Genomic DNA, 26,278 nt, shown 5'->3' on the forward strand with positions numbered 1-26,278 from the left:
GTCCTCGAGACAAATATACTATCTACGTATGATCGATCGGAGCTCTTCGAAGATCAGTTTCGAGTATTAAACTCTCATCGGTTTGGTTTATCTCCAGTCGATCATACATAAGTGACACATGGTACTTGTGCTATATACAGTGAAGTATCTTCACATTAATCCCGGGCCTGGCTACACGGTTCTTTGTTATTTTACATGAATTGTTAAACTTCAGTACTTGGAAGGTAGAGCTGTAGTCTGCTCGGTCATATATAGATGCGAAGGCGGTACACATGTCTAAAAGGTTTTCGAGTTTCCCGTTGATCTGATTTAATTAGCCGCGACTATGAATTCTGCAATATACACTCACTTTCACATGAAATGCACCACCCAGTAACAATAATAATTAAGTCTTATAATTTTGGAAAAATAATGCTTCATAATAGAGTATCAAATGATCAGACTTTCAGTAAAAAAGAAAGAATGCTAGTGGTTTTTTTGTCATCGACCTATTAGATTTTTTATTCAATTGTAAATAAATAAAATAATATTTACATGGAAATATCAGTTTATTTTGTTGTTGAACTGTGAACAAGACATCTCAAAATGCCTCCAGTGAGACAGCGTCGAAATTTTTTCCACGTTTCGGATTTTGATAGAGGGCGAATTATCGACATGAAGGAGGGTGGACTTTCTTTTCGTGAGATTGCCCGAAGAATGAATCGGAACCACACCACGATTGCAAGAACATGGTCTTCGTGGTCTGAAGAAAGGGTTCAGCGACATCGTCCAGCTGGACGTCCTCCCCGTAGCGGCAACGCACGTGAAGATCGACTTCTTAGACGGATGGCCATTGGTGATCGATTTCAAACAACAATATCTGTTGCAGTAGATTGGATGGGAGCTCTAAATCGTCGGGTGTCGATGGTAATAGTTTACAGAAGAATTTCGTCTTTTGGCCTGCATTCATACCGCCCAAATCTACGACTGCTACTAACCGCCCAACACCAAGCTTCCAGATTGGCCTGGTGTCAAGAACCAATTGATTGGAATCATGAGTGGAACAATATCGTCTTCAGTGACGAGTCGCGATTTTGTTTATGGATCAATGATGGTCGTAGAAGAGTAAGACGATACCGAGGTGAAAGAAGAAATTTGCAATTTTCTGAAAGGTGCCACACAGCTTTAACACCTAGTGTTATGGTCTGGGGTGCGATATGTGTTGGCCGAAGATCTTCTCTTGTGTTCGTTCCAGGCACCCTAAACGCACGTCGCTACATTGACAATGTTCTGAGGCCAATATTAGTACCTTTCATGCAAATTTTACCAAATGGCATTTTCCAACAAGATAATGCAAGACCACATAGTGCGAACATTACTCGACGATACCTGGAAGAAGCACAATTGGAAATACTGCCTTGGCCTGCACGGTCACCGGACTTATCGCCCATCGAACATCTTTGGGATATGATGAGTCGCCGTCTTCGAAATTTACCGAGGCCTCCAAACAATGTGGATGACCTACGACATCATCTTGAGGTAGCATGGAATGAAATACCCCAGGAAGATATTGATCATTTGTTGCAAAGCATACCGCGAAGAGTACGTGCTTGCATTGCCGTACGAGGCGATGTTACTCATTATTAATTTTTTCATTATCAAATGTTGTATCTTTTAACTGAAAGTCTGATCATTTGATACTCTATTATGAAGCATTATTTTGCCAAAATTACAAGACTTAATTATTATTATTACTGGGTGGTGCATTTCATGTGAAAGTGAGTGTATCTCTGATAGTACATTTATTAATTTATTTGCAGTATAGCGATTCGTTCTTTAAGCCATATTATGTATTTTTACATAAATAAGTAAACAAAGAAATGTGATTTTCTTAATGACAGCAATTGCGTTACAAAACTACCGTCAGTTAGAGGATGGCTGAATCTTATGCTTAAACGAGTGCGTCCTTACCTCACACTCCGAACTTTCAGCCCCAAATTTCCAAGTCACTTAAATATTTCAAAGTGCTGTAAGCTTGTCTTCAACTTTCTATCACGGTAATTCTTCAAGAGAATCCCCATAATAATAGAAAAGGGGCGCTTGCGCCCCCAAAAGTTCAAAAGTTGGCCGGTAAAAGCGCGTTTCAGTCTTCGCGTGTCGTTCCCGCGATCCAATTCTATTCCCTCCCTGCTGCTGGTTCTTTCTATTTTCTAAAGACGAACCCCACGTTTAACGCGCATAAAGAAGATTACGAAAAGTTTCTAATTGAGAAGTAAAATGTTATTTTGTAATAGGAATTTATTAATAAATGTGAGTCAAGGAAGTTTGAGGCAAAATTTAAATTGTTCGGTCCCCATAGTTTTTGAAAGTTTCACTCAAGTTTCAGACCATAATTTATCAATGTGCGACTAAGATTTTAACTTTTTGATAGATCATTTATAATAGAAATTCTTAGTAGAGCAAATTATAGAGAAACAGTAAATAAGAAGTTTCCCCGGGCTTTCTTTGCCCGACAAATAACGTAATTTGTAACTGGCTGTGATTTGTTTCCAAAGCATCATCGAGGAAATTAAACAAGTTTGTTTACTAAAACGAAGTTTACTAAACTCTAATATTCAATAAAATTATACAGGATTCGCAATTTAACGTCAATACTGGGAGAGGTTACTGAACAGTCTGAAGAGGGCTTATCTCACTGCCACTGTAGGGCTTAGTTCACTGCCTCTATTTGTGATTATTATTAGTTTGTCTTTCATTCTGGTTTTTACCACTAATTCATTCAATTAATCCTTAACAATTTTAGACGTTACCTGCGAGGAAAAACTAAATAAAAGTAAACAATTTCCACCTGATAAAAGTGTGTGCCACAGCTTGTGTCCAGTATAAAACCTTAACACCAACTGCAAAAATGAAAGAGGCGTTCCTTCTGTTACTCTTGTCCCTTATGGAAGGTAAGTCATACATAATTTCCAATATTGTTAAACAAATTGCTCGTATCTTTCCATTATTTATCGCAGAGTTTAATTGCCGCAGTTCATATTTAATATTCTAATAGGTTTTAGTCAAACTGCCAGTTTTTCATTAATGCCATTAAAAGCTCTAATATACAATACCTGCCAATCATTTTCTTGTGATGGCTTTTACCTAAATGAATTATTTATTAAATACGGAGGTTATTAAAGGCTCGATTTTCTTCGTTGCAAACCCTGGTAAATTAATATTCAATTAATACATTTATCTGTTATAGAATACATCCATGTCAAATTGAGTATACGTACCATGTGTATGTGTTATGTTGTATCAGATGTCAGGTTAGTTCAGGTTAGTTTGGGATTGTATTATTAAATTGGTACACTTTTGTGTGCTAGTTTAATTAGTTCATAACTTAGGCGAAACTAGGAAATATCAACTCTGCATGAGATGTTTGGAACAGTCCGGAAATGTGCTTATTTGCGATATGCATTATCTTCTACCAAAAGGTAACTTCAAATTATGGATTTTTTATCCTTCATCTTTATTTCGGTTATATAGACATAATTTTTTATAAGAATACAGTTATTTGATACCCAAGTTGCAGGAGTTGGCGTTATGCGTGCAGAAGCCTACTAAACAGTGGATTGTATCTATGAAAATAGAACATAATTTGCCAATGCTTCAAATATCTACTTCGTAGGTGCAGTATGTACCTATTTTAACTGCAGTAGATGCTTCGTTTGTATAGTAAATAATTGAAGCATCAGCAAATACTACTTTTTATGCATATGATTCAATTTCTTTAACATAATCCCATAAAAAAATCTAGGAAGTGAAGTCTGGGAATCTCGGAGGCCAGAAATAATTCACCCTTTCCCGATTAATATTTTCCTAACAATCGTTATTTCTCTAAATATTATAAAATTGCGGTATGGAATTCCCGTTCTCTATATTGCGGATTCCCAGGCCAAAACATAGAGGTTTTGGACTGAGAACAAAACCTCTATATTTTCTTAAACCTCAGATTTTTACATCGCTGTTATGCATATCCCATTTAGAGGTTAACCCAAAACAAAACCCTATAAAACTAACAATAAACAATGCTTTACGCCACTTATGCAGGAAGAAAACAAGACATTTTTATATTCTTGTCCTGAAAACTGTAGCCCCAAATATACCTTCTACTACCATATTGCTGAAACCGTTTGCGAATTGCGGCATTATTTACATTTATGCACCCCGAAAGCGTTGTGCAGTTAAAGTTATATTAGGTTAGGGTTTAAATCCCATTGTGTGTGGTAGAATGGCTATTTATTGCGAGAGCAGAATTTATTGGTTCCAAATTGCTGGATTTGGTTTTAAATGCACTCTTTAGTGGAAAAAATTAATTTCAAAATATTATATACAATCAATTTTGTTGGAGTATCTTAGAAGTTCCTTAAAGTGGTAGCAAGTATATTCGCCACATTTTCGAGATTCCAAGCCAAATATTCTCCACAAACTAATGATTTTTCATACATGTTTCTATTTTACCTCATGCTTTGGAATAATTAGGAAAGAACAATAAGGTGCTTTATATAAGAATAAAAATAACGGTAACTTGCTAACAAAAATCGATACAGTAAAATTTTTCGATATTTTCATGGCGTTATATCTCAAAGACGATAACCTAGAGTCACAATCAAAAAGGATCTAACTAAGAAACATTTAACATATTGGCTTTCTTATTTGTAGACTAAGCAGCAACATTTTATTAACAAGCGCTCTGTGCCATTGATTCTATACATTGATATACATATATATTATATGTAGATTTAATTTGCCTTATTTAGGTAACACGTTAAAATATTGTTATACAGCAAAACAAATAAAGAAACTGACCGGTATTTGATTCAAAATTTTGAAGAAGAAACGGTCTTCCAGATCCCTGTTAAATTATGAGTCGAAACTAAGCCGTCTATGAGATCTTCCGGCTTGAAAATTACGAAAAAATGTGTCGTATCAGTTTTTTTGTTAGCAGTTTATTTGTAAACAAAATCGAAAGCCCATCAATCATCTCTTTGGCAAGTATAATGTGGCAGTAGAAATATTGGTGCACAATACCATTTGGTAATAAGACGAGGAGCACTTACATTATATTCTTTTTAAGACACCTTTTCCTATGCTACGTCGTGCAAACTGCGCCGAAAATTGGCCTTTTTTTCGGCCCTAGATTTATTAAAGGTAGACGAAGGCGTTTTTCTGCTTTACGAACCTGCAGGTGCCACTCAAAAAATGAAATAAAAGTCCCCGTTGCACTCGTAAAATCGTCGGCCGTGAGATGACGTTTCTTCATTAAGAATCTGGAGCGTCAGTGGGTGCACCTCGGCCCTCTTCAACCCCACCAGGAAATTATTTTCATATCCTCCCCGTATAAACCCGGTACGAATTTAATGAGAAGGAAAAAGGAGTAAAAACCTTTGGAGTATCACTGTCTCTGCGTTTTCAGAGTGCAATATCTTTTCGTTTTTTTTGCTTCTTGTTTGAATAGGTTTCAAGGGATGAAAGTGTTCGCGGCTTTTACGAGGCGTATGTTCAGTTAAATGCCCTCAAGGTGGTTTGCGTTAATGACGAAATAAGGGTTATTTTTTCTTGACAAATTTTTACTAGGGTTAGTTTACTCTGTGAAGTGCTCGCAAAGAATAGGATTTTGCGGGTATTAGCCAGTAGCATCAGACTTGAGCAATAAATTAAGGTTAAAATTAAAAAAATCCCCAATCTCTAATATCAATAGTCATCGAACACCAGAATCTGCGTGCGAATGAGGATTTTTGGTCCCGTTGAAATCCTGAAAATTTCATTTGCCAGCAGTAGTTAAAGTATATTCCAAATTCGGAGAAGATATAATATATGTAGATTCAAAATTCAACCTCCACTCTTGATGGGCAAGTTTGGGCAGTGGTGTGATTATCGTCGTAATGCCGACATGTACATTATATTGGCTATAATTCATTGAAGGTTTTGTTTAGAGTTTAATGATTATCCAAATAGAAAATATTTATTTTACTAATAATAATTTACATTTTGCTATACATTGAAAATACATAATTATATTTGTTTTAATACGCACAAAGTTTATACTAGGTGCCATGGTTAATAGATAATTAGGAATTGCTCTATATCTCATTAATCCTCTAAATATAATATCGCATTATCATGAATAACTATTTTTACATGCAGATAATTAACATAATTAAAGTTTTGGTGTTTACCACATTTAATCGTGCTATGCTGTTGAGTAGGTCGTATCTATTTGATGAACATTATAATTGCATCGATAGCTGTGGTTTTATTAGTAAAATTGCAATAATTTCGAAGGCAAAATAGCTCAAGGGCAAATACTAGGCTTTAACCTATTATTGTTGCTATCATAATGATTCTTGTTTTGTCGAGTCTTTCAATGGTTTAAATGCAATACGTATAAAGGGTCTAAACTCCATTTTGCTGGCTTTATTCGTTTTCCATCTTGAGGAAAAATCAAATTCCATTTACCGGTGAAAAACCACTTAAAACAAGCGAATGCTTTCCGCCACGAAATCATTTCGCTTTATTTGAAGAGCACAGGCTTTAAATCCATTGCCGAAGATCCTGGAAATGCTGCCTTTTCATTTCGAAAGGACCCACTCGAGTATAGTTTTCTTATTGGGTTTTAAATTTCTTGCCAGGGTATTAACAATAAAAGTTTTATGAAATAGAGCAGCCAGCATTCAATGAATAGAAGACATGATTTTGTGTTTTTCTGCTTTCGATAATTAAGTAAAAAAGTACCACAGAAACTGCTTCTTTGAAGCACTGAAGATGTTTTGACCTATGGCACAAGAGAAAATTAAAGCAGCTTTTTTTACAATTTGCTTACTTTACGCTGAGAGGCTTTAAAGAGCGACTTGGAGCGGAGTCTTGTTTGTAATTTGAACTTCATCTCAAGTAAATATTTCGTTCTGAAACTCGGCACGCTCTTAAACGAAATTAATCCAAACGCAAATTCGGGAAAGTTTTCAAATTCATAATAAGAGACGAGCAGGAACGTTCTAATTGGCCTCCTTTCGAGAACCTCCTCTGACATAAATATTACTCTAATGGAGAGGAAGATGAACATTAAAATTAACATGCAACGCTCGCCTAAACGAATGCTAACTTAGTTTACGAAAATTGGGTATAAACCGTTTCCTTGTCCCGACCTAACTAATTAAAAACTAACAGAAAAAATTTAGCATTGCCGAGCGACCTCGAAACAAGCACTGCTGTTTGTTTTTCGCAGTTTCCAGAGACTCTCGACGTAGTTTTAACGGGAAACATCTTTTGCTATAATTTCCACTCTAATTATTGCTCTTGGAATGCGAGCGTATTTACTTTGAAACTACAATGAAGCCTCTAATGACTTAACAACTGAGGATTAACGGGGCGAGCTAATTTGTAGCATTGTAATGACGCCCATGAGAAAACCGTATACGCTTTTTGCTTTCTTCATCTATAGCTCAGTTTTCCCTTATTACACATAGACATAGGTCTACATTTACTAATAATAACTAACCTGCTTTTCATTCCCTTTCCAAAGTTGACGTTTCTTATTAAGAGCGGTAGACATTGTAAAAAAAAGTTAATGATTTTTTATTAAATAAATCCAAAGGTTATTAGAAATCAGAACCCAAAAAGTATCGTTTCCTCAAGAGTTTCGAATTTTCACATTTAGTGATCTATGAAATCAATTTTATCTTCTGAAGTTTGCCCCACTCTAGCGTCTTCTGTTAAAACTCTGCCGTCTCCAGAAACCGCTTGTAAATGTTTCTGTCTTGAAGAAAACACTTTTACCCAATATCTGTAAATCGGAGATCAATAATAATGTCTCTTGAGGAGACCCAAAGTTTAAGCTCTGGGAAATTACATATTTTAACTTTCTGAAATTGAGTCCCCTGTAGTTTCATCCGTCCTGTGCATACGTATTTTAAACATGAACTTAATTGTATGTTTCGGATTTTTTTCTGGCGCAGCTACCACAAAAAACCTATAAAATTCCCATCAAAACATTTTGTTAAACGAAAAGGATGAAGTGAAATATGTAATTTAATTACCTCTGCGCATGATGCAGCGAGATGAACGGGGAGCAGATAAATCGAAGTTTTTGTTTATTTAACATATTTGAAAAAAAATTATTTGTTCAGTGGAATAAAAAAAAATCAGGGCAAATCCTCAATTAACGATATTGAGTGAGAGTTTTGGGTATCGACACTACCTTGTTTGCTAATTATATGGCTTTTACACCGTCTAGGAAGAGTAGTTTTGTGATAGTAAGACATTGATGCCATATTTATAGTATATTTTGGAGCTGTTAAGTTTTGTTCTTCAAAATTACGAAATGTACCGGAGACAAATCAGAATTTTCAACGTTACCAATTTGAGACGTGGACGATATTAGATATAAACATCTGAGACCAAGGAGAATCGTAATTAATTCCTTTGGACCTCCATTCTACAAGCTCATATTCACCCATCAAAGAATTCGTGATTTTTGTAAAGTACACCTTTTCATTGACACATCGATTTTCAATATCAATTATGGGCCTGGGGCTCGTATCATGCCGGAATTAAATTTGGAACGTCAGAGGCAGAACGTTATACAAATTTATAATAATAGCTATTATTGTTCGCAAATTAGTTTATCTCTAATGCATATATGATGGAATTCCTCTGCATAGATCGTTGATATTAGCGAATTAGTTATTAACAGCAATCCAGAATAGAGTGCTTTTATCGAAAGTATTAACAATCCAAATATTTTCAAGTTTAAAAAGTTGAAAAGACGTTTATGAAGCATCACCTTCCTTCCTAATCCACTAACTAAAAAGCAAGCTTTATCCTTTAGCATAAATCTCTTGGAATCGCACGACATGTTCTGCTTGCAAAAAGCCTCTCTGGCTCTGCATTTAAAGAAATAAGATTATAAATCACATTTTTAAATAACTTAGTAGCTGAAGCAAGTATAGCTAACGAGGCTGTGCCGGGTGCAGTGCTGTATAATTTGCAGTAATGGAATGAGAAACGGTTATCCCTAAGGAACTTAAACGAGCAGATAATGCTCTAAATACTGATTAACGTCTCGGGAGAAATGTGCCGTCTCGATGGAATCACTCCGCTTTAATCACTACTCTAATTATGCTATAATTGAGTGTGTGTTGTGATTGAGAGCTCATTTAGAGCAGCGAAATGTCTAGTTTATAAGGCGTAGAAGAAGTAAAGTACCTACAACACTCGAGCTACATTAGGCAAATTGGCCATTAAAACTCACTTCAGTCGCTATTAGACTAGCATACCCATTAGATCATTGTTAAAGTTTAAAATTCAGGGTCGTTTCGAAATTCATTCGATGCAATTAAATTTAGATTTGACTTGTGTTACAGGACACAGAAAACCTATCCAAATCCTTTTTGCCTGTGCCTGTGTTGCAATTTTAATATTTCCTTAGTTTCCCTTTTGCGTTTGTAGGCGTTCAAGTTAAGTGGTCCGTTCATAATGTTTCCATGCCGGTCCTCTCTGAAACGGCGCTCGGCGAAGAATTCTCTTGGGCATATAATGGATAATTGGGGTTTTAAGGACCTAAACAACTTTGTTGCTCATAACCGCCATCAAACTTAATTGTGCTTGCTCAGAAAAAATGGAAGAAACAACACGTAATTTTCTACTAATAAAACACCACATCTTCCGACCTTTCGAATAAAACACACAATGTCTTATGTTTGAGGGGTTAAATGCTTAGCCGCACGCTTGGCTGTAAACTTGAGGTGAGGGTAGATTAATTACGTGCTCCCATCCAATATCCGGAGCTTTATCCCTTTATTTAAACTGAGCTTCACATGAAAACCCCAAACAAGTTATCGTTATACCTCAATGGATCAACGACCTCGTTTAGTTTTTAAAGTTTCTTTTCTTTAAGCTTTCTTTTCAATAAAACAATATAAACTTATTATGAGGCTAAATATTCCTCTTGTTCATATGTTTGTTTGTAGCGAACATGGTAAAATTGGGAGTATGTTACATGAATTTTTGGCTCGTCTTCCAGCGAGCATTTTATTAAATTTTTAAGATGTTTCAAATTTTAGCAACAGAATTGGAATCTTGGAAACGGCAAGAGTTAATGGGTTGGTTAAATTAGGTTAAGGTTAAGCAATTGCAACAAGGTCGATTGTTCCATTTTCGTTTTGACTTACTTCGGTTTGCTGCTGAGCTTTTCTTTTCCTCTTTTAGCCCAAATTAGCAGCACCTCAGTGCACCGGAAAGTCATGTTTTACTGAGTTTGCTTCTGCTTCTAATTGAATTTTATCTACGATGTTTCGTCCCATGGCATCAGTATCTTTATATTTTTTAGATGTGAATATAGAAGATGTCCTACAATGAATGAGACACAGAGTGGTAGCAAGTATCTGCTGGTGTAAAAATACCGCAATTGAGCCTGCAATTTTTCATTAGTGTTTTCATTGACGTATTTCATTATTTAAATTAAAGTGAAAAGTATCCCTTCTTAAACAAATTTGATGAAGCGGTATTTTAGCAGTAATCTCACAAATTGGCCAATGTTAATTAACCCGTGCATCGTGACCAGATTTCCGAAACCTCCACTTGAACATCGACTCTGGATTCCAATCGCGTGTTTTTATATCAAATTCCAATTTATCTTTGCTCTATAGGGAGTGGAAAATTAAACTTTCCGACCGTCTTTTAATTCTAAAATCTAATGAAATTGCTAAGTTGTCGATGTTGTGGATATAGCATTTGTCCTCTCCACTCCGATTCTGCTGCTTTAATTATTCTAGTTCGGACTTTTCATTTAATAGTTCGTGTTTTAGGGCCGTAAAGATAATTGGTATTTTAAATGCATGTAGGTGAAGGAGAGGCTGAAAATATTCTGCTAGAGCTCATTAAGGCTTCCTCGCCACACCTTGGCCTTTATTGAGTCTTCTCGTTATGAGAAATTCCGGCTGTGGAATCGGAAAATAAGCAAAACCAATAAAAATACCTGCAGATTTTTCCAGTCGCATTTACGGCGTATTGATGGCGGTCTTAGGAATCCAGGAATTCATTTTTCTTTCTAAGAATTTTAAAGAGTTCTTACCCCAATCGCTGCTCTTGGAATATTCTCCGCACTCCAAAAATAACATTAGATCGAAATAGATAGAGAAATGTCAATAAAGAGATTCCAGTCGCTCTTCTCCTTGCATCTGGGCCCTTCGACCTTCGAAAAATCTAATAAAACAATGGAGTTAAAATGGGTGGATTAAATTTTCGGTTCGTTGAGGGAAAAATTCCTCGGCGATAAAAATACCGCCCTCGTGGAGGATCAGCATAACCGTGTTTTGAGACAAATTGAAATTCTGTGAATTCAATTATTGCCATTTACGTATATTTCGAATTCAGGAAGGATATCCAATATAGAGCGCCGAATGGTGTAAGAACTATAACGTTACGTTGGGGGACTTCAAAGATATAGAGCTAAATATATCCGTTTCTCCTTTACTGCTTCATTCTATTCCTGGCATGAAAGTTGGAACTTTACATATTTTGGTTTAGCTCGTCTAACTCGCATAAAAAAGATTATAAAATTCGAACGGAGGGGTGTTTACAATTCGATTTCTTAATGGAAAATTTCTTGACATGTGCCTGGAGAGGCGCATGGGACGCATCAAAAAATATTTCCTAAGGCGCTTAATTCAATTTGAATAATTTTAAATATAACTGTAATAAAAAGACGAATCCGAGAAGTTCTCGCCGAAAAATTATTATTCAGGGGATGCCCATAAAGCGTGGAACTCACGAGTTTCAGGCTTTCCGCAAAGTCATAATATTTACGCCCTTCTGACCTTTTTCTGGCGTTGGAAAAGCACTTAAGCTTTGCAGATATATAAGCAAACAAACCCAAAGATGTGAACTCCTATTCGAGTGAAAATATTGTATATGTGTGGACAATGAAATATCGCCATTTTCTGGGCAATTCCCCATTCCCTTGGTAGTTAATAGTTTGTGACTCTATCCAGACCACTCAAATATATAGAGCGATTTAGGGGGCGAGTTCTCAAATATTAAGGAATTTTCACACGAAGGTTTAGCATAAATTTCCCTTAGCCTAAATTCGCTCGGCAACAGATATTGAAAAACATTCTCTTGTAGAAGTGGAAAGCATGCAGTCTGGAATTTCCCGAAGGTGCTTTTTAGTTAGCACCAAGACGAAGAGGTTTATTATGCACAGTATGTTTGCCCGATTCGAGATCAAAAGCGGCGGTATTGTTGTCTGTATTAACTTCATTTCAATTAAGTACCGCCAATGCCCAAAATCATTAGGCCACAAATATTTTCACACTGTTACTGCTAAAAGCGAACCTCGATCTGCCATTAGCTACGTCAATAGGGGCTATTAATGTGTTGCTATATCGCAAGGTTAACTATTGTAATGACGTGTTTTTAATCGGGGTTTCGTGTATCAAAGAGCTGATCAAGGATATACCGGTTTGGTTAGGGAGAAGAGTAATAACTACCAGCGATCTAAAATGTAAGAGGAGAATTTAAAAGTTACTATTTATTGATTAAATGAATTCAGCCACAAGGCTAAGATAAATTCATTTGATAAATAATGTTGTTAGTCGTCAGAGCTTTGTTAATAGCCGGGGAAAAGCTTAAAATATTCGTGGCTTAGAGCGAGAAAACTCATTTTCATCTGCCGTATTACTTGTGAACATTATGTTGTGTTAAATTATATTGTATCCGGGTTAAAATATACTGCGTGACAAAGAAAGGTAAACACCCATTAAAGATAATTTTATTTTGATAATTTTTTTTGTACGTGTTCAGTACCACATACTTATTCAATGATTACATTTTCAGCAAGATCAGAGGAAGAACTTCATTTTTTTTTCAATAGTGTGTTGAGCATCCACGGTTCCTTATACACTCATTGATACGCTTGGGCTCGGATCTAATAAGATTGTCAATGTCTTCTTGAGGTATCTCATTCCAGGCAATCTGAACTTCATGAGTAAGGGCTGCTAAAGTCTGTGGAGGATGCTGTAAATTCAACAGTCTGCGGCCAATCATGTCCCAGACATGTTCAATAGGAGATAGATCCGGCGATCGAGGTGGCCAGGGTAAACGGTTGATTTGATGTTGATCCATGAACGTTATTGTTTGCCTAGCAACATGAGGTCTAGCATTGTCTTGCTGGAAAATAGCGTTCGGGATAGTTCGAAAATATGGAATCACATATGGCTCCAACACTTCTTGGATATAGCGTTGGGCAGTCATGTTGCCTCTAATGAAAACTAGGGGTGACCTGCTACCATACGCGATAGCACCCCATACCATAACGCCTACAGTACGGTGGACATGACGCTCTCTGTCAAATTGTGGATCTCGCCTTTCACCCCGTCGCCTTCTCACCCTTGCCCGACCGTCGTTCATCCCCAGACAGAAGCGGGATTCATCACTAAAGATCACCTGAGTCCATTCTTGGTCTCACTGAATCCTCTCTCTACACCATTGTAAGCGGTTAGATCGATGTTCGCGAGGGAGAGGCAGCACCCAATGCGGACGATAGGACAAAAGGCCAAAACTTCGTATTCGGCGATATACTGTACACATACCAACCCTATTCCCATGTTCTTCAAACCACTGATTTGCAATAGCTCGACTGCTGCTACATCGGTCTCTAAGAGCCAAAAGTCGCAATCGACGATCTTCGCGCTCTGTGGTTCCTCTGAGTCGCCCAGTGCCTCTGGCTCTGTGCCCACGACCTTCCTGAGTCCACGCCTGGTAACACCGCACTATGGTTCCTAAGGATCTGTTAGTTCTTCTAGACACTTCTCTGACCGACAGACCTGCTTCGCGCAACCCAACAATCCGCCCCCTCTCAAAGTCACTAAGCTGACGGATCTGTTCAATTCTACGCACTCTAGGCATAACGAGTAAAAATTATGACCGATTGCAACACACTTCACAAAAGTTGCGATGCAAATGTGAACAAAAATGTTTAAACAAAATTTTATTTTTTTAAGGAACGACCCATGGAAACAAAAAAAATTAACAGATAAACTTGAAATTTTGATCATTTCTTTCTTTTTTTAAGATAAGTCAACATGCAAAAAATTATCAAAATAAAATGGTTTTTAATGGGTGTTTACCTTTCTTTGTCACGTAGTATACTTTAAATTTTTCCATTAAAAATCAATTTCCATTTAATAACTACGTCATTTACTACTCCCTTATCTTTTTGTATTTCTTTACTACTACCCTCCCTCCCTTTTCCTTCAGGTATCTTCACTTTACCTGATATTAGCCAGTGACTTAACGACTAAAGTAATTGTATTATATATATCTTTTTAACGAAAAAGCCAAATAAAAAATTCACAACCTGCACGTCTAACCGTTCACGTCGAATTTTGCCATATGGGAAATGAAGCAAGTTCCAGTCGGGAAAGGCTTTTAGGAAAGAGTGGTTAAAGGTAAATTGATTGTAACTCGATTTACAGTAGAGCGCCCTTTAATGTACCCATATTTACGAGCTCAGAGGCAACTTTCTGATTTTTGTAATTTAATATAAATATTTTATTTACAAGCTGTATGTAATGATGTTATTTCTTACGTTCTTTTTAAGTGGAAACTATCTGATTTCTGACTTTCTACCCGGGTGCATGTCACTTTCAACATTGTTGAATGTCAAATGATACTTAAAAGATGTAGTAAACTCCTGTGGGACTCTCATACCACTTTATGCATGTAATGTGGGAAGTATCCACGAAAAGGCTCTCTCATAAATTGATAGATACTGTCACTATTCGCTATTACTATCACTTAAACTGTTCAAAATATCCCCTTTCCTCTCGAATACACCGACTACTTCTGCGACACGCAGACCTCACAGAACGCGCAAACTCTTGTGGATTTTACCGCATGAATTGACAAGTTTAATGTATTTCCATTATCAATTCCTCTCTGGAGTTGATAAGTTGAGAATACACTTTAGTTTTTTGGTAAGTCGAAATGTTAAAATTCAGAGATGTTAGATCTGAGCTGCGCGGAGGCCATCTTTTGTCGTGCGTCGAATAGTATGAGTTATATAAGTTAAAAATTTCTGCTTTTCACATTGCGCATCTTCTGCGCAAGTTCCTAAATATGTTCCTAAATACGTACTGCCAGGAATTGTCTGTTTCGAACAATAGCTAACCTCAAAAGAAACACTTTACACTTGGATGGTGTAATTTACTATTTCTTCTAAGTTGTGGTTATGCTTACCCGAACATTTGCTAATTTGACACTTGTCCCTAAGAGACAAATGTCAAATTAAATAATTCAATTTCGCTGTTTTCATTGCTGATAATTGGAAGCACTCAAAAACTATTGCGTACATGATGCATGTTGAATTTATCGATAAATTAAATCGTCCCGAAGGCAATGTTATTTGGGGAATACTTCCAGCTTTAACAATTTATCGAGTGGTATTTTATGTTTAAAATATCCGGCTGTCAATTTTTTGTCCCCGATATTTGCCCTTCGAAATTGAAAAATCGCGTAAATTCATGAAGCCGATTTCTCCAGCAATCCCAGTTCCGGAAGCTCGTTAAGCCTAAACGGCGCACATCATTAAAATCGAGTGGAATAATAAAACAGGAAAACAATCATCAAAACCAAGTTACACTCACGTCGATTGTACAATTCAGATGTGAAATTGCTTAGCGAGCACTGCTGTGAGTGTTATAGGAACGAGTTTCGATTCGAGTCTCCTCCACCCTACTCATAATCCCACGGAAATTGCCGAATTTCTATATAGGGTCGTTTTCCAGAGCGCCCTCCTTAGATGGCTGTTTCATTGCCCATTAGTACACTCTTTCATTGGCCATTAGTATACTTACTTGAATCATCCCCAGTCGTCGCATGACAAATAATCCACCCTTTTCGTCCCCACAAGAAAGGCATTTTTTAATTCTAGTAGACTAATCCAGAAAAGTTCGTGTCAGATTATTCCAGACGACTGGACGCAAACAACTAGGTCGGGGACAGTGATTTGCAGTTTAGCAAATGGTAATTTTATTATCCTGTCAATTCGGCACCCTCAAACGAGATTAATTTCATTGATGGTGTTTGGATTGTTGACGGATGAACTTTATTGCGTCCTATTTCTCGTTCCGGAGTGCCCCAACGCATAATTGGCAGAATCCATATTTGGCCCGTCTGGCACAATCAATCAGCTATTAAGCTTCAATGCGGTTTCATAAAAAATCGGGCTAAAGCGAAAATTCGAGCGCGAGTCTATTGAATTCCAAGTATGCCAATATTGATAGTAATGAAATTTAAACTGTTGTTATCGGTAATGGCTTGAAAACGTTATTTTTCTTATTGACCTAGGTTTCAATTAAATGGATGTCCAGCTTATACTAGTAGTCATATGACTGCGCAGCTAAATGGAAATGATTTGGGCATGGAAATGTCATCATAACTCCATAAAGCGGGCCCGCGCAATCCACACCTGACACTTCTGGATTTTTGCGTTTGGGGTTGTTTAAAAGGTAAAGTGTATTCTCAACGTATCACCTCCAGTAAAGATTTGATAATGATAATGTAAAAAGCTTGTCGATTTCTGTGTCGTCGAAGTGGTCTTTGTATTGGTGAAGAAGGGGGCTATTTTCTTCATCACAAAACACTAAAAATGTCTTCAACTGTTAAAAATCGAACCTTTATGTATACATATATATTTTCTTGGTGGAAATTAGCTGTATAATCATCTAAAGCATCTTCCTCTCGTCCGTATTATTTTGGACATGCCTAATTCCGACTGAAAAACTTTAGTAGAGTTTAATGGTTAGTCATTATAATACATATTAACGTAAGAAACAAAAAAAGTTATTTTCCGATATCAAGGGTCAAATTCCCATTTATCATCGATCGTTAACAATAAATTAGCCACTCCCCTTATACTATAGGGAAAATGCCGTTAGATAATAAAATTTCTCCCTGTAAGTAAGTGTAAATGGAGCAGGGGCACATTATCCAAGGGTTATTGTCACGCTAAAAGGGTGATTGAAAATGGGCATATGAACACAGGTGTATAGTATACATACAGGTGGATAAAATCTCCTCCATTGCCCCTATGTAGCTCTCGTTTGGGAGAACGGTTTCAACGCTTTGTAAGAAACGTGTTAAATGTGGTGGATGTTCGAGATTGCCTCCCCATTTTCATTATGGTAATATATTGACCCCTTTGCAAAAATAGGGCAAATAAAGAATTTCGCTGACATTATAGGCCACTATTCGGAGATCCTCATATTAATCTTATAAATCAGGGTAAAGGTCCTTCATTTCCGCCTCCGGAGGATATTATTCTTATTTACGATGATAATGTTCCGCGGGAAATGGGCAGAGAGAATAATCCAAGGATATTTTCTGTTATGCCATTATGTATCTGAGGAGGAAAAAGTCCCTTGATAGTTATCCCCTCCTGCGTAGAAACTTTCTGAAGAAAGTTAATATAAAAGCAATAAAGCCGGTCGTCAGGTTCCGGCACAATATGCAATTTTAAAACAGTTTTGTCGAAAGTTCAAGCATTCGTTTCGCGTCCGAGCAATAAGCACGTTCAGATCATCGATCGTCATTACTCCCTACCTCTTTTTTAAAGAGGAGGAAGTGAGATGCCAACGGTTGAATATCACCGATAACTTAGTGTAAATGAGGCGAGGACAAAACATTAAGCACTTAATGTCTTGTTAAAGGCGTGACTTGGGACACGAATTACTCATAAAAGCACCGCTAAGACAAAAGTCTCTGCTTCTCCTTCGCACTGCTCCAATTTTTAAATTAAGTTTCTTCGCGACGCAAAATGGAACTTCGTTACTTACCGAAAACATTTTTCTTCTTTATGAGACAAGATTGACAGTATTTTTTAATGTTTCATTTACGTTATCGAAAAATGATAATGTGTACATTGCTACCGGCTCAAAACAGCATTGGAGCAAACTTAGAGTTGCCTGAACGGGAATGGAAAGTTAACCCAAAAATATGCCATCGAATTAATTTTGATCCACTAGGTATATTAAATAGTCTTTTTACACAATGCAATCATAGCCACTTTAAACTTGCTATTATATGTAGTTTAGCCAAGCAAACTAATCCGTCACAACACACGAATGTGAATTCTATATGTGTGGGTGTGTTTACCTCGGCTGCTTTGTAAAATGACTAAAACTTTTAACTGTATAATAAATGGCTTTTCAATTACCTATTCAATTAGATTTAACGTTCATCGTAGTGTGGCCCTCCGGTCTTTGTATAATGGTTACAATACCTGATAAATGTTGCTGGTCGTGAAGAGCCGCTGAACTCAGTAACGTTTTAGGGTTAGATTCTTCATCTTTAATCAAATAATTGTGTTATTAATTGAATTTTGGAACCCCGATGATTGGGTAAACCTTGCCAATTTTAATTTTATTGCCATCAATATTAGTATTCTGGGGATTATAGATCCTGAGCTGCGAATTTTTCTTTCGCCTGAAACTTTTTATGGAAACTCCAATTTTTCTGCCTTATGAGACGAGATTGACAGTATTTTTCAATGTTTCATTTATATTATCGAAAAATGATAGTGTGTACATTGTTACCGGCTCCTTGTTGATTTTGTTAATGTAAACCTTGTAGGTAAAACCGAAACCATTGTGTTCGGCAGCTTTCATTTACCTTTACAATACTTACGAGCAAAATGGAAAAGAAAAGATACAAAAACTGCTAAAAGAAAATACAAAACCTCCTCCTTTAATAGCGGCAAAAGCCGTGCTATATTGTTGCGGTGAAGACAAAACGAAAAATGGTTCGATCCACAAAAAGGGTTTTCAACAGGAAGGCTTTTTTAAGGGGATGTGATTGAAGGTGCTTTTTTTCACTAAATGGCTCCAGAGAATATTAGAAAAATACGATATTGATTGGTTTAACTAGAAATCTGCTTTCACTCAACCATGATGAGCTTTTTGGTTTATTGTTTCTTGATGTCAGCTTCCCGAATCTGGAAAATTTATTGTCCACTAGAAAAAGTCTTTGAGTTGAAAATGTGCAACGAATAGAAGCTTTCCAGTAAAAACAACTTGCTTATACATATATAGCACGTATATCTTATGCATGGGCAATTAATTAATACAAACAGCTATTTTACAGGTCATTCGGCAAACCTCGATTTGTCTGGAAAATGGCCATATACCTCTTTGAACATTGTTGTCGTAAAACATACGACTCTTCTAATAGCGAGATTGTGCCAGTGTGAACAGTTAATATTTACATTGAAAACCCAGCTGATCGCTTAACGACCGTATAACCTGTGATATCTCTCGCGTTTGCAACTCTCATTCTTTATGAATCATCCTGTATTATTATATCGATTTCACTTCCCGCATCGTAATGCGATAATTAATGAAATCCCAATTTTTACCTTGTTTCAATGGACCATTACATGATAAGTGGATGAAACAAAATTACAACGTCAACGAGGCAATAAAATTATTCCGTACAGCACTAATGAACGATAAAAACGATAAAACTCTCTTATATTTTTACACCCCTTTTAGCCCTTTTCGCATATTTAAAATGTTTTATTTCGCACATCCCGCTAAAACCCTTTATCCGAATTTTCCCTTTCGAATATTAACCAAATCGAATCCAGTTGTATCTGGATGCAAATTTCCAACATCTGCCCGATGGCGCGGCAAATTTTGAAACAAAGCTCACCTGCGTTTTTAGGGAAATAACGGCCCATGTCCATTCCGCATGAAGTGTCCGGTATTTTTGTCTTATCAGCCTTGATTATTACTAAATTTCCACATAGTCGCATTCGAGATAAAAAATTGTCGGTCGAATTCGCTCTATTTGCCGATGATATGTGAGTTTCGTTCTATGGATATCGACGACCGTTGCACAAATTGAATGCTGCTTCGGATGCATTGTCCTGGGACGTGTCTTTATGCCACCAACAGATTCTAATCGATTATAAGTTTATTTTTCAAGTATATAGCAGAATACGTGCTTAGGGGGATAAACCAGGAATTGGACAAAATAATGCCACAAATTGATTAAATAATTTTATTCACCACCTGTTGTCGACTAAAAATCAGGGATTTCATTACTAAGTAGCCATTGTTATCACAGTAATACATACTGAAAGAAATTTTATCGAAGAAGTCAATGTCTACAAGCAAAAAATTCTGCAAACAGATCACAAATACATTTAGATCATGAAATTCTCCTCCGAATATAACCTTTGGATTGAAAGTTCTAGGAAAATTTAGACCAATATGCATTCATGCCATCTGGATCAGAAAAATGCATTTCCAAATTGCATTCATGCATATTATCCTGAAATTTATCCATAATTTTCAATGCACCGGTGATATTACATATGAGTAGAAATTAGAAAATTTGAAAGAGAAAAGTGTCTCTCTGTCTCAATAATTGGAGAAAATTTCAAGAAGAAAAAACCTCGGTGCTTATTTCGGATTTTTTAGTTAATGGCACTGTAAAAATATCTACGAACCCAATACCAAATAACCACATGGCGAACATGGCTTGGTCATTGCGGCATTAATATTTGCTATGTAAACAGAGACACAATCTGAACTCCTTCAGAAACAATGTTTCCGTTTGCCTCCATTGACATATTTTCAGTCGAAAGAACCTGCGCTTTCTTTTACGGGAAAACCGTGAACCTTGCCCTTAAACACTCTCAATTCTGTCTTAACCGAACAGAGAAAATCGCAAGGAACTTAACTCTGAAGTGCAGCTTTAAGAGTCCCTTTGAAGCTGTAGCCAGAATGCGCTTTAGGGACTCAGCAATCTTCAAACGAATGAGTTTGTTTTTTACATGCATGCTGAAATAATCTAATTAGAGGGTTTTCTGGAAAGGAAATAGAGTTGCCCATAAAAGCATTGGTTCGTATTTTTAGGGGTTTTGTGGAGGGACGGGGAAATGCAAAATGTGGAAATCTCTGAAACGCATTTAACTAAATCTCTACCGCTTTTTATCTGGTTGGAATTTAATCCGTTAAAGTGCCGCGGATTTAAGTAAAATTGCAATCTTTGCTTATTTGCATATCTACAAGTTGGTGAGTTTAATAATTTCAGTTTAAACCGATTCGACTAACTACATAGATGGAAGGATGTAAATATAATTTTTCAGTTTTAGAATGTTTTAACGTTATTTGCCTCCATTTGCACTTCATCAACTTAGGCTTCGCTTAGCTGTATCAGTATAAAACTACAGATAATAAATACAATTAACAGTAACAGAGTCGACATTAAGCCTGGTTTAGATAGTAAGCAGATGTCGGTGGAAGCGGGGGTTGGTGAATTTATTTCTAAGTATTGTACAATAACTTGTTAATCTCCGAGAAATTCTCCAAAAATAAAATAATGGCAATTTATCTAACCAGTTGTGAAATATATAGTTTCGTGTAACGAGGGGCATTCTGCGGAACGCGCGAAATGAGGTCCCGCAGTTTCATTCGATGCCCCATCCTACTTTATGTCAATATAGAACCGATATCAATTATTCCATGTCTCAAAAAATGTTTGAGGAGATTAATAGAGCATGTTTTCAATATAACAGACGATAATGCCTGTAGTCTCATTATTGAAATTGGTCTTGATTGTCTCCAAGGATTAAAAATACTTGAGCTTGATAAAAATTTGGTTTTATGTAATGATCATGTGAGCGTCCATTTGAGCTTTCGTAAATCGAAAGTTGTTTACTATATTGCTTCACAAAAAGAGGCATATTATTCATTATAAAACTTTACAGCGAACTTTTGCAGTTTTGAATAAAAATTGTAAAACTTTATCGCACTCTGAAAATGGAATTTGTGTAAATTGGTAAAAACGGTTTATGCATATTAAAATATTATAGTAAGCAATCTGAATCAGCATCTCTCATGTGTTAATGTTTTATGTGTTTATGGCTGGTTAGCGCTTTTTCCCTTCAGGGCTAGAGAAATTACTTGGCTCCCCCTTTTTTTTAGTTTGACATGGAATTAACTGTTAATTTCTGCTCATTCACGCATACTGATCCTCTTCGTGATCTTCAAACCTTATTTTTACACTGCTCAACGAAGTTCTCCGTTTGTTGGTTTTTGTACTTTTATTCCACTATTGTTCTGGTTCACCATTATTTGATACTGCATTTGGACTATCAATATATTTCAATAAAATACGAATCAACAATTTTTTTATGTAAAACCATGTATAATATAGGAGCAAAAAGACACTTTAAAGCCAAATTAAATTTGTAAGCCGAGGAAACGATCTATTATGAAACTGCGGATGGCGTCCGAAAATATTCCCGTTTTATGCGTGCACATATTAAAACCTTTCTGCAAAAATTGTGCAATATTTATATCAAACAAAATTAATTGCTGCATGGATAAATAGTAAAATAAATATTCATGTTTGCGGGTCACTGCGGATTACTCCAATTTCAGCCAACATTTTGGGTATTTCCAATGGTGAATTTATCAAATAAATCTATACGGCACAGGGTGGAGCAACAAATAGATGCATTACCTTCGACTGTAACAGAAAACCTTAGAAGCTTAAAGCCCAAACTGCAGTTTTAATTTCAGTTAAAAACTTCTTGTCGCGTTGCATACTCAAAGGTAATTAATTATGCTCGAACGTTTCTTTTTGCACCTTAATCAGCCCTAATCTAATGAGTACTATTAGGCAGGCTTTTGTAACAGATTCGACGTTTTATGTCAGCTATCTGACCTAAATATTATATTTATCTTAGTGGCTCGTTTAAATATATAGTTAACACGCATTATGAAGAATTTATGGACGCTTGCGTCGAATGATGGTTGCAGTCACGCTACAAACTATAGCAGTTCGTTTAATGACACGAATTAAATCGGAAATTATATCTGGTAACTGTTTATAATGAAGGTTTGCAGAGTTTCACAGCGATAAATCCTGCAGTCTCTTTGAGAAGGGTGAAAGAACGTGTCCCGAGTTCAATTCCGTCAGTCCTCTCTTCTAACCTGCGTCACTTTTTGTTGACTTCTATTAGATTGCTTCCCTGATGACTGAGCCATCCAAGTTAATCAGGAAAGTTTTTAAGGAATCAATGATCCTCCTATGGCATAAATGCAGTCTATAGTCCGTAGAGACAAGGAGGGAAATGTTTACCCGAAAATCGGCCCGAGAAGAACAGTTTTTGCATATTATTACATCACTTTGACTTTGAAGAGAGAACGAGAAATCATCGATTCTCTGTTGGCATAAATGCAGGCTATAGTCCATACAGACAAAAGGGAAATATTGTCCCGAAAAACGATCTAGAAAAAACATTTTTTGGATGTTATTACAGCAATTTGACTTTAAAGAGAGAGGACGAAATCAATGACCGAAGGCCGAATAAGAACATCTTTTGAATATCATCGGTTATTTGTTTTTATTTAATGCTAAAGAGTCTGCAAATGTGTGCCAGAATCTCATCATCGACGAGAAAAGACTTTAATCTCAGCTTTACGCTCATAAATTTTGTTTTTAACATAAACTCGTTTGTAGACAAATTGTGCAAAAATTTAATAAAAACTTTGTATCGTTATTAATTAAACTAAGCCACAACTTTCTGTTAGGTTAATGCAAAGTGTGCATCTCAGTCTAGCATTGCAAATAAGCCATTATCAAGGTTTGTATAACGTAGACGTGACGTGGTTTTCCTCATTACGTTTTCCTTTGCACGCTTCATTTAACAATATTCACCCAAGATGAAAGGGGACATTATAAATGCTCCTGTCCTTTGTTTCTCAGGTCAACTTTGAGACAACCTCCTATCTTGGCGGGCTATTAAATATATGTACAGAGTTTCTAGAACAGTCGAACTAAGTTTATATAGGACAGAAACAAGAGGAGATAGAGGCTAATCGATCTAAACTTTATTTGCTGAGGAAAGTGGAGAATAAATGAGCCGGGTGGATTGAAATTTATCGTTCCCGTCGGATAAACCGTTGACGATTTCCCGAAATCTGTTGTGTATAACTTTCGTGAAAACTACATACTTCGAAAGAGCGACAAGCTTTTTTATTTGCAATTGATTGTAAGGGAAAATAAAATTAGTTAGTCGCCTACGAATAAAATGTCCTTTACAGGAAATTTCAATTTATTAAACATTGAAAATTCTATTAAGAATAAGTAAACGTAAATTCCTTCAATTCAATATTAATTTAATTACAATATAAATTAAGTGCCCGTAAAGCAATCATTTTAATCAATTTATTCACCCCTTGATCATTTAGCCTACAATGGAATCCATTTATGTTTTTTTCATCATTTGGTAAAGAAACTATTTACAATCAGCCCATTTAATGAATAATTCATTACCACGAATTGAAAAGAATCAAGCTCCACTTCATTGACCTCATTATTCTAATAAGAACAACATAAGTCAGATTAATGGTTCCAGATAGAGGAGGTGTAAATTTGGTCCCTAAACTCATATATGCACTTTCTTGCCTTAAATAAGGATAATTTATTAACAAGACCCGCCACCACGACAACCTCTGTTGCTTTCAGTTGCTCGTAACTTAGTTGCACGTGAATTATTTAAAGCCCAATCCCTATGCGCATATTATACACGTTAGGTGTTGAGGGCCTTAAGTACTTTATCGGACAAGGCTCAAGCTTTAGGAGATGCTTTTGGATGTTGTCTTTGAACCATCAATAAATTTTATATTATGATTAGTATAATATTTTCGGGTGACTTACGGAATGAATTTCGCCTGAAATTCTGTTTCCTTTAGAAGTTCTGAAATGAAATACATTTGTTCGGTGTTCCCGAAATAAATAGGTTGTATTATGAACTGAGAATTTCCTAATTGGGATGCCGAGCTTTTGTAATTTCCCTTACGGATAAACTTGTAGGTTTGCAACGGCTTATAAATCGCTGAAAACCCTCCGGCTTGGTTTTGATTAATCATTGCTTTTGGATGCGATACCTTAACGATTTCTTTTGGGAAAGTTATTCCATGGAAAATTCCTGCAGTTTCCTTTGTGCGATTAAAAATGTATTTACGCTCTAAGTAGAGTTTTTTTTATTGATTGCAGCGGAGTCAAGCATTCAAACAATGTAAAAATGTTACGTCGATGAAGGCTGCGAGTTTTTTAACACTTGAAATGAAACATTTAATTAAATTTATTTTGCAATCTTTTCTGTTTCCTGGAGATAAAAGTTTTCTCTGTTGTCCATCATCTTTTCATCTTGTTCAGGCGTTTTCTCAAATCGAACAATAAGAAATGGCGTGCCTCTTAGAGCACAGAGAGACCAAGTCTATTCAAGCCTTATCTTGGGAAAACTGCTATTGTGGGCACTTAAAACAAAGGCAAGACATTGCTTTCGGGACAATGGGCCAATTCAAAGACACAACACGTCATTGCTCAAGGAAAAAGGACATCCATCGGGGGTTGCTACAAAAACGCGAATGGAGCGATCATTTACTAGCCTTGACAGCAGCTACAAATAGAGCCTCTAATAATTGGGATTACTTCCAGGCACATGAACGTTAGAAACTCGGAAACAGGAATTAATCCTCTCCAGACAAATGTTTAGCCTTTGATATTGTTATTTCAGATTAATCGTCGTCCAGATAGCTTTAGGATTACGGCGGTCCAAGTTGATGCAAATTGCAGCCCATTATGTGCTTATTCGGGGCCATATTCTGGTCTTATTCTCAAATGAAACTCGCAGATTCATCATAAAATCCCATTCAGGGCTTGCAAATGACCCCGGCCGTATAACGAAAAAAGGTCCGACATGCATATTTCATCAAAAAACCGGACTTCCCTCTTCGATAAAACCGTTTCGAGAGGTGGAAATCGTAAATCCAGAGACCCGGAGAACGTAATGAGTGGAAAGTGTTCCCGAAGTATCAATATACTTAGGGACTCTGGATGAAAGGAAGGGATTGGCTTCTGGAACAAGAATTCTCAATTAGGATCCATTTGGAAAACACTTGTTTTACGGAGGTTGAAGGCCAATTATATTACGTGATCCATTTAAATATACGTATACCGTTTATAGGGAGGTGTGGAGAAGAATTTACTGTTGCTACTTAAAGCCTTGCAATTTTTTTCAGACATTTTAACACTTTTAGAGATTAGGTGTCATGTGATTTCTATATTGATCCGGAAATTCATAGCTTACAATCAAAAATAAATAACCTTCCAGGGGAAATTATCGATGAAAAGGGTTTCAATTAAAAAATGCTTTTTTAAGTTTTTTCTTCATAAG

At 36.4% G+C, this 26,278-nt stretch overlaps 1 protein-coding gene across 1 annotated transcript in view; it reads left to right on the top strand.

Moving 5' to 3' along the window:
• Positions 1-2,117: 2,117 nt before the first annotated feature.
• LOC136415232 (limbic system-associated membrane protein-like) overlaps positions 2,118-26,278 on the top strand; it is a 50,503-nt gene continuing 26,342 nt past the window's right edge. The window contains exons 1-2 of the mRNA XM_066399720.1: positions 2,118-2,289; positions 2,783-2,930. Of these exons, the coding sequence (XP_066255817.1) occupies positions 2,888-2,930 (43 nt within the window). The 5' untranslated portion in view covers positions 2,118-2,289; positions 2,783-2,887. The remainder of the gene's footprint in view (positions 2,290-2,782; positions 2,931-26,278) is intronic.

This window comes from Euwallacea similis, chromosome 19 (assembly GCF_039881205.1).
Source record: "Euwallacea similis isolate ESF13 chromosome 19, ESF131.1, whole genome shotgun sequence".
Classification (NCBI taxonomy): domain Eukaryota; kingdom Metazoa; phylum Arthropoda; class Insecta; order Coleoptera; family Curculionidae; genus Euwallacea; species Euwallacea similis.